The sequence below is a fragment of the Pollachius pollachius genome (genome assembly GCF_949987615.1).
Source record: "Pollachius pollachius genome assembly, chromosome: 4".
NCBI lineage: Eukaryota > Metazoa > Chordata > Actinopteri > Gadiformes > Gadidae > Pollachius > Pollachius pollachius.
The window spans coordinates 5,522,146-5,536,976 of NC_136937.1; the positions used below are offsets into that span (position 1 = coordinate 5,522,146).

Sequence of the window (14,831 nt, forward strand, 5' to 3'; positions counted from 1 at the left end):
TGTGAGTTACGTCCCTCAAACAGAAGACTGAATCACTGCGCAGTAGCTGGAAGTATTCTAGGGGGACAGTCTTTTAAAACAGGACATGGAAAACATGTTTGGCGCTGTGTGTGTCGTAACGCACGCACACACGCACATGCACAGTGACCGCACAAAAATCATCTTCTGACGTTGTGTACACACACACCGCGTTCCACTTATTTATACATACGTCGTTAGTAGTTATGAATTGAATGATTCATTATAAAAAAATACATAAAAAATAGCAAAGTTAATGAGAGAATTTGGCGACGGATACGGAAACTTTTGCTACCAACATTTCTCCATGGAAAGTACTCAATGTCATACATAATAAAATATGTTAATAAGATTGTGTATGGAATTACCTCTGGTGTTTAGCATTCCCAATGCGTCTGGGAACCCTTACCGCAAATTGTCCTTTAACGCTTGACTTCTTTATACGACCCATCTAGGGTTTATGTGGAGGAACCGATTTTTCCCATAATGCACGGCTGCCATGATGCGTTCCATTTCTGTCCACCACTTGACCGTTTCACTCGTTCTTCAAGGATCCTATTTTACTTATCTAGTAATGAGTCACAGTGTTGACCTCCGCAGAGTCCTGCTCTGCACAAACACACACACACACACACACACACACACACACACACACACACACACACACACACACACACACACACACACACACACACACACACACACAAACACTCCTCCACCTGTTAGAGCGTTTGAAAAGGCGGAGCAAGGAGGAGCTCTGTTTCAGCTACACCACCTGATGGCCGGGGTTAGAGGGGTTCCTCCCCCCAATGGCCCCGCCTCCGTTCTTCAGGATGCTCTCCGTCGCCATGCCGACGACGAGGCCCGTCGCCGTGCCGACGCTAATGCCCGGGTCACAGCCGCCGGGCGCTCCGGCCACGCCCTTATCTCCGTCCTCCTCCGCCCCCCGCGGCTCCAGGAACGCCACCCGCTTCCCGTTGTGGCTCCGCCTCTCCCGGGACTCCGCCTCCCCGGGGTCGGAGCACAGCAGGGAGGCGCGGCCCCCGCAGCCCGTCGTCGTTTCCCCGGCCCCGCCCCCTCTGCCCCGGTCGCCGCGGCAACGGCAGGGCGTGAGGTAGAGGTAGAGCAGCACCAGCACGATGCTGACCACGCACGACGCCAGGGTGGTGAAGGCCGTGTTGAAGTGCTCCGCCCCCCGGCGCCGCCCGCCCCCTCTGGCCCCGCCCCCGCCCCAGCTCTCGTTCCCCACCAGGACGCTGACCTCGCCGTCGGCCCCGCCCCCCTCCTCGCCGCCGCCGCACTCGGGCTCGGGCCGGGCGCCGCGGGCCGCCACGCAGGTGTAGGCGCCGGCGTCGGCCGCCACCGCCCCGCGGATCTCCAGGGCGCCGCTGGGGAGCACCTGGACGCGCCGCAGGGTGGCGTTGCCATGGTCCCCGCTGCTGCCGCCGCCGCCGGAGGACGAGGAGGAGGAGGAGGAGGAGTTGAGGACGGCGCCGGGCGTGAGCCAGAACACCGTCTGGTTCTCCCGGAGGGGCGGGGCCAAGCCCGGGCACGGGACCGTCAGCCAATCGCCCGGCTCGATCTGATAAACCCCGCCCACGGGAGACACAAGGTCCTGTGAGTTCGTTGTGGAGGTGGAGGTGGAGCAGCCTCCCTCCCCAGCACCACCTCCTCCCCCAACCCCCCCCGCCCCACAGGGGTACTCCGCCCTGAAGTCCAGCAGCGGGCGGTACCGCCGCCAGCACCAGAACTCCAGCAGCGCCCGCAGCGCGCAGTCGCACGCCAGGGGGTTCCCCTGCAGGTACACCTGCGGCCAGCCCCCCAGGGCCAGCAGGCTCTGCACCGGCAGCCCCGTCAGCGCGTTGGACGACAGGTCAAGCAGCGCCAGGTGGGCGGGGCGGGGCCGGCCCTCCAGCAGCTCCAGGGGGACGGCGCCCAGCCGGTTCCCCGCCAGGTACAGCCTCCGCAGGCTGCGCAGGCCCGACAGCGCCCCCGGCTCCACCGCCGCGATCCGGTTCCCGAAGAGCAGCAGCACCTCCAGCCCGGGCAGGGCGCCCCGCCCGAAGGCCGACGCCCGCACGGAGGCCAGCCGGTTGGAGGACAGGTCCAGGTGGACGAGGTGCGGCGTGAGGGCGAAGGCGTCGGGCTCCACGGCGGCGATGGCGTTGCGGGCCAACAGCAGGGAGGAGAGACGGCGGAGGGGGCGCGGGGCGCTCCAGTTGGCGGGCAGCGAGGCCAGCAGGTTGTGGCTGAGGTCCAGGTGGGCCGCCCACGCCGGGACGTCCCGGGGCCAGCGGGAGAGGCCGGCGCCGCTGCAGGAGATGATGTCGCTGGCGCAGAGGCAGCCACGCGGGCAGGCGAGCGCGGCGGAAGGGGAGGGGCGGAGCGAAAAGAGAAGGGGGAGGAGCAACGCCGCAACGCAGGAGGAGGTGGGGGAGGAGGGGAGGGTGGGGAGGAGCGGAGAACCGGTGGTGCCGGTGGAGGGAAACATTGTCTTCCTCTAGTGGTGGTGGTGGTGTTCGTGGTCGTGGTGGTCGTAGTGGGGGGGGATCTCAGGTTACAGGGTGAACTCACAGGAGCCGGTCAGAGGGGATTATATCTGGGGAGTGATTTCCTTTCCCAAGGCACCCTGGGAAGAACAACAAGCAACAAGTTAAGGAATAGTTTAGCTTGTTTATAATATCTATCTTTCTCTCTATCTGTCTATCTATCCATCTCTCTTTGTGACTGTATCTAATAAATCTATATCTACTGTATCTATCTCTCAATCTGACTGTATCTAATAAATCTATATATATATATATGACTGTATATAATATATTTCTATCCATCGATCTAACTATCTAACTGACTGACTCAATAGATCTATCTTTCTAGCTCTCTATCGTTTTATAGAGCAACAAATGCAAACTTAATCAAAAAGTGACTACCTGGTTCATGGTGACGTTAGTAATGTTGACAGCCAGTTTAAAAGATTAAAAAACGTTTTTATTCATAATTTCGCCGAGTGATTGAATGGTGAATCATTTAATTAAATTAAGCACAATGACATAGCTGTAGCTGATATCTTAAATAACACTCGATCACTTTCTGTGATGTGAGGAATATGAGATGACCGCTAAACTATTAACTATTATTACCGCTAACCATCGCGCTCGATCTAAAGTTAACAAAAAACATGACATTTATCGGAAACCAAAACGTAGGAAGTGGAAGATATTGACTCACCGTCCAGCTGCAGCCTCGTGTCTAAAACCATCTTCTACAACTTAACAGCATCATGTCCTATAAGCCGAGGAGAGAGGAGGCAGTGTCCCTCGTGACGGATCCATCCTTGCTCTTCCCGGGTAAACACTCAGGTCCTCCCGTGAGGCTCTCGTCCCTCGTTTGGATGTTCACCTGGAGGTCGGGTTACGCGCTGGTCTCCTGGGACACGCGGAGACGCGGAACCAATCAGCAGCGAGGCGAGGGCAGACCCTGAAGGTGTGCGTGTGTGTGTGTGTGAGTGTGTGTTTGTGAGAGCGTACACAACGCTCCCCAGCCGTTGCCTGGACGCTGCTGAAAGAAGTGCGCGGAGTCGACGCGTAAAGATACGAGCCTGCAGTGACGCTCCTGAGCGATGCGCTATTGATCAAAGCTAACACAGACGAACAAATAAAAGTTAAGATGTAGTCTACTAAATCATTTATAATTATTATAATGAGGTACGTAGTGTTGAGATGGTGGGTGATATGATACATCAATCACCTAATCTTTGGTCCCGTATATCGTTTTTGATTTTCAAATAAACATAAGAAAACAAAATGACAGGCAGGCATGGTGCAGTCAGTCAGTCAGTGGGCTGTGATAGAGAATACAGGAGACCTGAAGTACCTGCAGTGTGCAACAAGGTCACAAGGAACGTGTGTGTGTGTGTGTGTGTGTGTGTGTGTGTGTGTGTGTGTGTGTGTCTATGTGCACGCTTACAAAGCTTCATTTTGTTACAATTCAACTGTGTGCGTGTGTGCGCTCATGCACGGCCATTAGGTAATGCACCACATTTAATCTCAAGACCTGCTCTCACATTCAAAGGTTTCTTCATCGTCTGTCCTCCATCCTCTTCCTCCTGGTCGGTCGCAGTCAGACCAGTCTCTCCCCATCCCTCATCTTCTCCTCATTCAGTCCCAGCTCTTGATAGAGTTTGATTATTAAACCAAAGGATGTGAATGAGTGAACAGACACTCAGAGGCCAGAGGTGGCCTCTCTCCCGAGCTGGGAAGCAGATAAACGCCGCCCTTGTAATCCCAGCTATCCGTCTAATCACCATGCAGGCTAATTATGAGCTCTCCATCCGGGGCAACATCGCTAACCACATAGTGGACGTTACCATGGCGCCCGCGAATCAGAGAGGACGGCACCCAAAGTGTCCGTCCATCCGTCCTTCGTAGTACGCTATGCTAGAGTAGTCAAGTAGAGTAGCTCAGCGTGTGTGTCTGTGTGTGTGTGTGTGTGTGGGTGGGTGGGTGGGTGTGTGTGTGTGTGTGTGTGTCTGTGTGTGTGTCTGTGTGTCTGTCTGTCTGTCTTTCTGTCTGTATGTGTGTGTGCGTGCGTGCGTCTGGTGTGCGTGCGTCTGGTGTGCGTGCATGTGTGTGTGTGTGTGTGTGTGTGTGTGTGTGTGTGTGTGTGTGTGTGTGTGTGTGTGTGTGTGTGTGTGTGTGTGTGTGCGTGCGTGCGTGCGTGCGTGCGTGCGTGTGTGTGCCTGAGTGATCTCTACTGATGATGACTGAGGAGGAGAGACTTCTCCAGACTCGGTCCCGGCGGTTTTCATAAGATCTCCGTCAGTTGTTGGGGTTAATTAACCTTCAAACACAAAGAGATATCTCCTTTAGTGTCTGCAGTGTTTCCTTCTGCAAAAACTCTTCAGGGACGGGAGGATTCCACTTTGATCTGACTGCAGGGAGAAGTCTTTTGATAGGGTTTTAGAAATATATTTTTCCTTCTTTATTTCCATCCATGATTCTCTGTGGTTACATAACTCCTCTTCTGAATGTTGGAGAACTCCTCCTCCATCAGACTCTCTACTCATCCTCTACTCCAACCAGTCTGCTACAACACAGGCCGGTGTTGTCATCCATCACGTGACGTAGATCGTGAACTCTACACGGGCGTAGGGTGGAGTCAAACCCAGAGACAGATGGGCTGTCAGTCAGGGTTGCAGCTGTCAAAAAGACGGGTCAAAGGTCCAACTCAGCCTGGATCCCATTCCCATACCACAGCAGACCACGTGAATGTCCTGCTCCAGGCCAAGCGAGCGGAGCCCAGAGACATGTTCTCAATGTGGTTCAGTCTCAGGGTCAGATACCCCCTCTGCCGGAACCACACAGACCACCGTCACTAGAGAGGGAAGCAGGCTTTACTGAAACTGTTAACATCGCATGTTTGGTCTTTCGACTCGATCACCGACTATTTGATGGACGAGATGGACTGAATCCCTCCCTCATTTACTCACTCCACATAAATAGACCCTGACCGCACCTGTCTCAACACATCGGGGTCATTTCTTTCTTCTTAAATATCTCCACAGATATGAAACAACCTTTCAACTAAAGGTTGTTTTCCTGTCCTTCTCAATGCAGATCACAGCCCAGTGGCAGATGTCAGCAGCCAGAGGTTTGAGAGCGAGAGAGGCAGAGAGGGAGAGAGAGAGAGAGAGAGAGAGAGCGAGAGAGGCAGAGGGAGAGAAAGGCAGAAAGAGAGAGAGGGAGAGAGAGAGAGAAAGAGAGAGAGGCTAATGGCCACACGATGGCTGTTAAATGGCTGTATGAGTACAAACAGATGGCAGGTGTTTGATATAGCTCGCCTCTTCTTCAAACACCATTTAATGCCAGTCGTGTGTGTGTTTGTGTGTGTGTGTGTGTGTGTGTGTGTCTCTCTCTCTCTTACTAAGACCTTGAAAACATAAACATCTTCTTTGAGTTTGTGGATGGCAAGACATATTTAAATATATATTACATAAAACCCATTTCATGTTTCACATTCACCCACACACACGTTTTCTCTCTTTCATTCTCTCTCTCTCTCACTCGTGCTCGCTCACTCACTCACTCGTTCTATCTCACTCGTGCTCACTCACTCATTCAATCACTGACTGCAGGTTAACCCCCCCTTAAAAACATGATGGGAGGACCCCCACCCCCCTCCTTTGCCTAGGACCTTCATGGTTGCCATGGACAACCAGCTCAGCTACGTCAGCTGCTGTTGACCTGAGCCTGTTCCGAGGTGCGTTCGACCGTGACTCTAAAAACAAGCGAAACACCAAACAAGAGCTATTACATAACGAGAGAGAGAGAGAGAGAGAGAGAGAGGTGGGTATGAATGAGATAGTTTGTAAGAGAGAGAGGGAAGGGGGGAGAGGGAGAGGTAGAGAGAGCGAGAGAGAGAGAGAGGTGTGTGTATGAAGGAGATAGTTTGTAAGAGAGAGAGAGAGAGGTAGAGAGAGAAAGAGAGAGAGAGAGAGGGAGAGAGAGGTGTGTGTATGAAGGAGATAGTTTCTAAGAGAGAGAGAGAGAGAGAGAGATTTTTTGATTTTGAAAGAAACTTTTATTCTCAGTTTCTTTCTTCAATAATAACCTTTTAAACAGACAAAAAAAAACGTTAGACTATAAAGCAATAATTAATAAATAAATAAACACACTCATTAAAACACAGAGTTTAAAAAAAGCTTGCCGTCTTGCACAGTGCTTACTGCTGAGGTGAAGCACCATGCGTCCCTGAACTCTTCCATTGTGCCCATTAATGAGTGGTACCTGAAGTCCACCCTGACTCTGGCCGTCACCAGGACCCCAAACAGCTCCGCCAGCCCAAGGCCTGCCTCCCCCTCTACCTGGTTCTTCCTGCTTTTGTAAACAGCCATTTTGGCTTGCCCGACCACAAAATTCAACAAACACCATTTTTTTTTGATTTTCCTTATCGTAACCAACACCAAAGATAAAAGCAGACTCTGACCAAACCTCTCCGCAATTTAAAAACACTGTTTTTAAAATATGGAAAAGGACTCTCTTGTCTGTGACAGTCCAAATAGCAATAGACTATAGTCTCAATTTAGTCACAGAACGGACAGTTCTCGGACACCGTGGGGTTGATTTTTCCAATGAAACTATTCAAAGCCAGCGCCCCCTGCAGGATCCTCCACTGCAGGTCTCCTGTTCTCTTGTTAAAGGGAGGCTTGTAAAGAAGCCTCCATACAGGCACACGGCCCTGCAGCCTCTCCTTCCAGACCGTGTCCCTCCTATTGCTCAGTTTGTGTTTGTGTGCAGCCACCACACAGTACTTATATATACTTTTCCCTGAAAGTAACTGTAACTCCATCCTGGACTTGGAAAGGCCCGTGGGTTTCACCAGTCTGGTCTGGTCCACCGACAGTCCGAGCTCTGGGAACGGATCCCCTTCGTCTGGTACATCAGCCCCGCTGAAGTGGTCCCTCAGCAACTCTCGCTCCTCACTGGTCAGTCTGCCAATCCATTGGTTCATGATGTCTCTTGTGTGCCGGCTGGACCTCAGCAGTGTTGGGAAAGTTCACTTTCTTCGTGAACTAGTTCAAAGTTCAGTTCACAAATTTTAAAATGAACTAGTTCAGTTAAACGTTCATAATTCAAAATTTTGAACTAAGTTCACAGTTCCAAAAAATGAACTAGTTCATAGTTCTTTTTTTCAAATGTTGCTGTGAGCTATTCGTTTATTCCGGTATTTTGAACATTGAGCCCCCTTTGTGGTTTTCTAGGATGATATAGAGTGGTTGAATCAAGTATCGTAGCGAAATACAGTTTCTATCGTGTTTTATTCCACATTTAGCGCATTTTGTAAATCCCATTTATTTCTGTTGGAAGACTCATTGCTCGTTGGCGGAAACGGAAAGGGGGGGTGTTCACGTTTGATTGTAGTCTTTTCGCTCGGTTCTAGCCCTACTGATGAGACGGAGAACCGAGCGAAAAGACTACAACCAAACATGAACAGCCCCCCTTTCCGTTTCCGGCCAACAAGCAATGATTCTATGAGATATTCTAGTCCGCTGAGCTATGAGCCGGAGAGAGCTAACGTTATAGATTGTACATATTTATAATTCGAAATTCGTCTCAGCCTTTATACCACAGATACTCTAGGGTCTATAGCATATAACCGCTTTGTCTGATTACAGTTTAATTCATTTTCCACAATTTAACAGCTCTCGTTTTGAAGAATAATCACTGCGCCATTCGTTTCAATGGGAATCGCGCTGGTCTATACTTTCAAAATAAAGTGTACATATTTATAATTTGAAATTCGTCCCAGCCTTTATATGACAGATACTATAGGGTCTATAGCATATAACCACCTTTTCTGATTACAGTTTAATGTAACAGTAAGCTGGCAACACCGCAACTGCAAATGAACCGCACGGAGATTACCATGGCAACCGGTCAAACAACACGGCGATCTGCGCGCGCATCCGCCGTGTTGATAGAGAAATAACCCCCCATTGAACGAAGTAAAACCGAGTGAGCGTGCCGTTCACTGACACCAGAATGAACGAGTTCACAGTAACGTTCATCAGGCAGTAATACAGTACGTTCAGTTCACGTTCGCCCAAAATATGAACGATTTCATGAACTTTCATTCAGTGAACGCGTTCAGGCACAACACTGGACCTCAGACCCAGGAGAGAAGCCACAGCCTCAGTGTTGTCGAGCCCGGGCCCTGCCACGTCCACCACCTGCCTCAGCTTGACCACCCCAGTGAAGCGCAGGCGCTGGGTGAGGCCAGGGCTGCTGCCATCTTGCACGTCCAGCTGAGCCCCGCACACCAGGGGCTCCTCCAGGAGCCAGAACAGAGACGCAGCGGGCCCCAGTCTGTCCCATTTAAAAAGAGTCCATGCTTTGAAAACACCATGATAAAAAGGAGGCAAACTACACACACGAAGAAAAACACAATTCAATAAAAACAAAGATTTGTCTAAAAAGAGGCCAGCTATCTTCCTTAAAATTATGCCTGGTACCTGTCTTCAGATGACATCATCATGCCCCAAGAGGTACTGTCACACCAAAATTGTACCGGGGGCGAAAATTGTACTGCCTACGTAATCTGCGTTCAAAAATTCCAAACCTGCCTGGCAACGGACAATCGCGTCGAACGTTGCCTGGCAACGGACGATCGCGCTAAATTCAATACAATACAAATATAAAGTAAAAACAAGTGTTATCTGTATTATGTTATTTCGTCTTTGGCAACATGAGCGTGAATGTTTTTTGAAACCTGCCTGGCAACGGACAATCGCGTCGAACGGTGACGTAATGTTTCAAACATGGATTACGTAGGCGGATTTTGGTGTGACAGTACCGCTGGATGAAAGCCACTGTCACACCAAAATTGTACCGGGGGCGAATATTGTACCGCCTACGTAATCCGCGTTCGAAAATTCCAAACCTGCCGGGCAACGGACGATCGCGTCGAACGATAACATAGGAAGGTTCATGAACATTCGCGCTCATTCATTGAGCGTCACAAGACGAAATAACATTAAACAGATTACACTTATTTTACAAATGACATTTATTAGCGTTGCTCACTTTGTATTGTATTTAATTGTTTAATCGCATTTAGCTAGTAAACTGAGTGCAGGGGCGTAGGAATAAGTTTAACATTGGGGGGGGGGGACACATATCGGAAACCTGACAGATCCGGTATAATTTTTAGGTGGGACAAATGCGCCTGTCTCCGATATTGGAGGGGACACGTCCTCTCCGTCCCCCCCGGTTCCTACGCCCTTGACTGAGTGTATTAACACAAGCTAGCTAGACTATGATACACTTTAAACACTGTTTACTGGCTAAAATACAAATATAAAATTAAAATAAGTGTTATCTGTATTATGTTATTTCGTCTTTGGCAACATGAGCGCAAATGTTTTTTGAAACCTGCCTGGCAACGGACAATCGTGGTGAACGATGACTGTAATGTTTCGAACGCGGATTACGTAGGCGGTACAATTTCCGCCCCCGGTACAATTTTGGTGTGACAGTGCCGCTCTGCTCCCCAGGTGAACTAACCCCTGCCCCCCCTCTTCTTTTGGAAGATATAATACACCCTGAGGAACCCAATGCAACTTGTCCCAGAAAAAGTTTAAAATTACCGTTTGCAATTTTTGCAAGAGCCCAGCAGGGGGTTCTAAACATTTCAGTCTGTGCCACAAGGTGGACGCTACAAGATTATTAATAATTAGGACCCTTCCTCTGTAGGACATGTGGGGAAGCGGCCACATGGCCAGCTTCCCCTCCACTCTTTCCAACACACCCTCCCAGTTCTTCCTTTCACTCTGTTCGTCCCCCAGGTGAACTCCCAGGTATTTAACCCCCCCCTCTTCCAGCTCAGCCCCCCCGGCAGCTGGGGCAGACCAGCAGACCGCCTCTCAACTGCCAGCGCGTCACTCTTGGCCCAGTTCACTTTGGCAGCTGAGATCTTCCCAAATGTATCAACAATCTTGCCCAATTTATTAAGGTCCTCCTGATTTTTAATAAAAATGATGATGTCATCTGCATAGGCTGATGAAATAAAATTTGAACTAATATCAGGTAAAAACAGGCCATCAATAATACCACGAACATTGTGCAACATGGGTACTATAGACAGTGAATACAACATGCCAGACATGGAGCAGCCTTGTCGAATACCTCTTTCTGTTTTAAAAGGTTTACACAGACCACCATTTATCTTCAGCACACTCTCAATGTCCTCATACAGGACCTTCATCTTAGCTATCAGATCCGGGCTGAGGCCGTACCTTTGTAAAACTTTCCAAAGGTAGCGGTGCTCAACTCGATCAAAAGCTTATTCTGGTCTAAAGAAACCTGACCAGTATCTAAACCCAAGAACCGGAGACTTCCAAAATATCCCTAATAAGTGACACATTGTCAACAATGGACCTGCCGGGCACACAGTAGGTCTGAGACCGGTGAATGAGCCGATCCATCACCTTCTTCAGCCGGTTGGACAGGACTTTTGAAAGCAGCTTGTAATCTACGCACAGAAGTGAGACGGGCCTCCAGTTCTTGATCTCCTGCAGGTCTCCTTTCTTGGGCAGCAGAGTGAGCACAGCCCTCCTGCAGCTCTGTGGGAGAGAGGAGTCCTCAAAGCTCTCTGAGAAAACCCCCAGCATGTCTTCCTTAAGTACAGTCCAGAAAACTCTGTAGAATTCAGAGGGCAACCCATCGATGCCAGGGGCCTTACCCCCCTGTGCACTCTGCAAGGCAGCAAACACCTCCTCCTCAGTCAGGGGCCCCTCCAGCTCCATGTTGGTCTCCTCTGACACTGTGGGCAGGTTCTCACAGAACGAGTCAAAAACAGCATCATCCTCCTGGTACTCACTGCTATACAGCTTTACATAGAAATCCACCTCTCTGTTCCTGATGTCTGCTATGTCTGTGAGCTGGTGTCCGTCTTCTGACCGCAGCGCATGGATCTGTCTTCTCTGTCTGTTCTTCTTCTCCAGACTGAAGAAGAACTTGGATGGGAATCCATTAAAGAAACGCTCTGAAAACGTGAGCGGACTAGCGCCCCCTGCGCTCTGGAGCCCAGCAGGTCTGCCAGCACGGCTTTTTTAGATTTGAGGTTCTCAACACAGCCTCCATTTCCTGTGGACTGTGCAGTAGTCTGCAGCTCCTAACGCCAGATCCTTCATAGACTTGGTGATGTTACGAGAGACATTGAGAGTGTACTGTTGACAAAGCTGCTTTGTCTGTATTTTGCCATGATCCCACCATTGTTTTAAACACATAAAACCCCTCTTTTCTCTCCCTAAAACCTTTCCAAAAATAAATTAAAACCTCTCTAAAATGCGCATCTAAAAGCAAAGCGGTGTTAAAATGCCAATAAGCAGACTTATTCTTCATATTTCTTCACACGCGCTCCGCAAGCTCACTCCTTCCGATGTAGAGAGAGAGAGAGAGAGAGAGAGAGAGAGAGAGGTGTGTGTATGAAGGAGATAGTTTGTAAGAGAGAGAGAGAGAGAGAGAGAGAGAGGGAGAGGGAGAAAGAGAGAGAGAGAAAGAGAGAGAGGGAGGGAGAGAGAGAGAAAGAGGGAGGGAGAGAGAGAGAGGTGTGTGTATGAAGGAGATAGTTTCTGAGAGAGCGAGAGAGAGAGTGAAAGAGATCGAGAGAGAGAGGCCCGGTGGGGGGTAACTAGTCCCAGGCACCACGACTGTGATGTGGCCTCATAGCTGCTCCCCTGCCCTCCTCTACCGTCCCGTGAAGCCCCCACAACGAGGGGTCAGCTCTCTCAGGTCCAGACCGGCGACCTTCAGCTGAACCACCTCACCACGACGATGAAGGCACGAGAAAAGATGGAGGGAGCCTTTTAAAGAAGGAGTCAGGGGTCCAGACCTCGTTCCTCGTTACACACACACACACGCACGTACGCACGCATGACCACGCACACACACACACACACACACACACACACACACACACAGGCTTTAGGCTTCCTGTGTAATGTTTGGGATTCGAGACGAGATCGACCTCTTTTACCTTGCTCTGAGTTGTGGACAGCACGCAGGCACGCACGCACACACCTTGATGACTAATGAATGTCCAATGGGAGAAAGATGAAGGCTGACTTGTTTTTATTGATTTTCCAGGGAAGAGTAATGAGTGTCATTCTAAAGGTGGGATCGCTGACTCAGCAACAACATCCAACATTGCAGCAACATTCAAGATCATAGTTATATTTTTATCTAATAGCTACCCCAGTAAGCAACATATGAATGTATTCTCCCCAAAACGGTTGCTGGTTTGAGCTATAATGCAGTGTTGTTATGTTGTTGTCTACGTGGTATGTCGGTACGATATTTACGAAGATTATGGAGTTAATTAATTGTTCTTATTGGCTGCCCTAGCGGCCGCTAATCAAAACCACATCGCACAGATGAGAGATGGAACTACATCTGTCCCGTAGACACCTCGTTTTGGTGCCATCATGATCAGTATTTACCCAGCCGTAATCAATGAAGTTATCTTGGAAGGATCCACATTCGAGATCCACTCGACCTGAATTAAGCGTTTTTCCACTATAACTGATAAATAAATATGATTTTACGCTGTTGATGTCAGCTGGTCTGAATCAGCAGATGAAATGGCCTGAACCAAAACGAAACCAAACCTTTGTATCAGCACCACCTGGTGTCGAACTAAGGGTATTGAAACTGCGTTTGATGGGAATGTATACTTCTTCACTTATTCCAAGTCTTTGGATAAAGACTTTTATAATTATAACCGCAAAAAACGGTTTAATATCAAAGCTCTGCTGGAACTGTTATATTATTATACTTTCACTGTTATATTTTGCCAATCTGTCTTGTGTATCATAACTTCAAATTTATTTAGCAGAGGCTTTTTCCCAAGGCGACTTGCTTGCATTCTTCAATGAAGATATATCCCAAAACGTCATAATAATTTTGCATATTCAAAGGCTGCGTCCCAAATGCCTATCTTAGTCATCTGTCACTCAAGAGACATGACGGTCAAAGTCAAAGCTGCAGCCTTAACAGGCCTGAACCGGCCTGAACCGCATTTTGTGCTGACTTGACTGTCACCCTCAGTTCTCACGTACACCTGTAGCCCCAGGTGAGCCCAGGTGACCTCTGTTGACCCCTGGGTCGTTACCCCCCGGGTTGATGTGTTGAAGACGCTCACAGTCAAGAGCAGCATACTAGCTTAGCCTATTAGCTTAGCCTACCTCTTAGCTACTGGCTCAGCCTACTAGCTCGGCCTACTAACTTAGACTACTAACTTAGACTACTAGCCTACTACTTTAGAATTTTTTTGACGCACTGCAGTTTGTTTTATAGGTTCTTTCTCAGTCGTTGTTTCTTGGTTTTAATAATTTTCACTATCAATAATATGAATCACAATGATGAATAGTTACACTCATAAGTAATACAAAATGAGGTTAAAGCCCTCCTATGCCCCCTCCTGACGGATTCCGTTATCGTATAAATCAACTTTTATTTGGACAGTAAAAGACCACCAATATTTAATGTTAGATTTTCTCATGGTAATTCATCTATTTTGCATTCGACTCCTTGTCAAATAAAATAAGATATAAGATGAAGATGAATAAAGTGTCAAATATAAAAATACATTATTAATTGCTGACGATTGAACAATCTTTCATGCATTTTCTCACGCATTAGTTTGACAGGATCACCAATCAGTAAGCAAAAACAGTACCACTAAAAATGGTAATATAATAATAATATAAATCTGATCAGATATTAAAATGTTAAAACATTTATCTCGGATGTTCAGCATAAGTATATATCTTAATGCTGTGTTTAGGTTTGTAGCTCATATTTCACACATCGGGAAATATTAATTTTGGGTTATTTTCTGGGATTAGGTTGATGTGTTTGTCAAGCGTGGACGCAACCGCACACAAACACACACACTCGGTATGTTTAGCTGCCGTTGGTGTTTTGCGGTACGGTTTTGTTAGCACACGTGTGTAGCATAGTGAGATACCCCCCCACATACATGACCCCTTACTCAATTCATTCACAAATATTTGTATATATATATATATGCATGTGTGTAAATATGAAGCTAAATATAACGTATCTCCCTGCACAAATGATTTGAGTATTGTCGCACAAAAGCGAAACAATAAAGTAAAAGTAGATTGATGTGAAGATCAAACTGAGCCATTGAAGATAGGACCCTGTTCTGGCCGCGCTGCGGAGGAGCTCTGGTTTCCTGTTCTCAGGACGCTGGCTGAGGCTTGTTTGTGTTTTTCTGAATGAGAGGCCCTT

At 48.6% G+C, this 14,831-nt stretch overlaps 1 protein-coding gene across 1 annotated transcript; it reads right to left on the minus strand.

The window, feature by feature from the left end:
- Window positions 1–784: 784 nt before the first annotated feature.
- LOC307075135 (amphoterin-induced protein 2-like) lies at window positions 785–2,509 on the minus strand (the record flags this gene model as incomplete). Its single annotated transcript, XM_079735639.1, has 3 exons — window positions 785–1,417; window positions 1,508–1,600; window positions 1,700–2,509. 3 exons carry the CDS (start codon window positions 2,507–2,509, stop codon window positions 785–787), a joined length of 1,536 nt encoding a protein of 511 aa, XP_079591765.1.
- Between the last annotated feature and the right edge of the window lie 12,322 nt (window positions 2,510–14,831).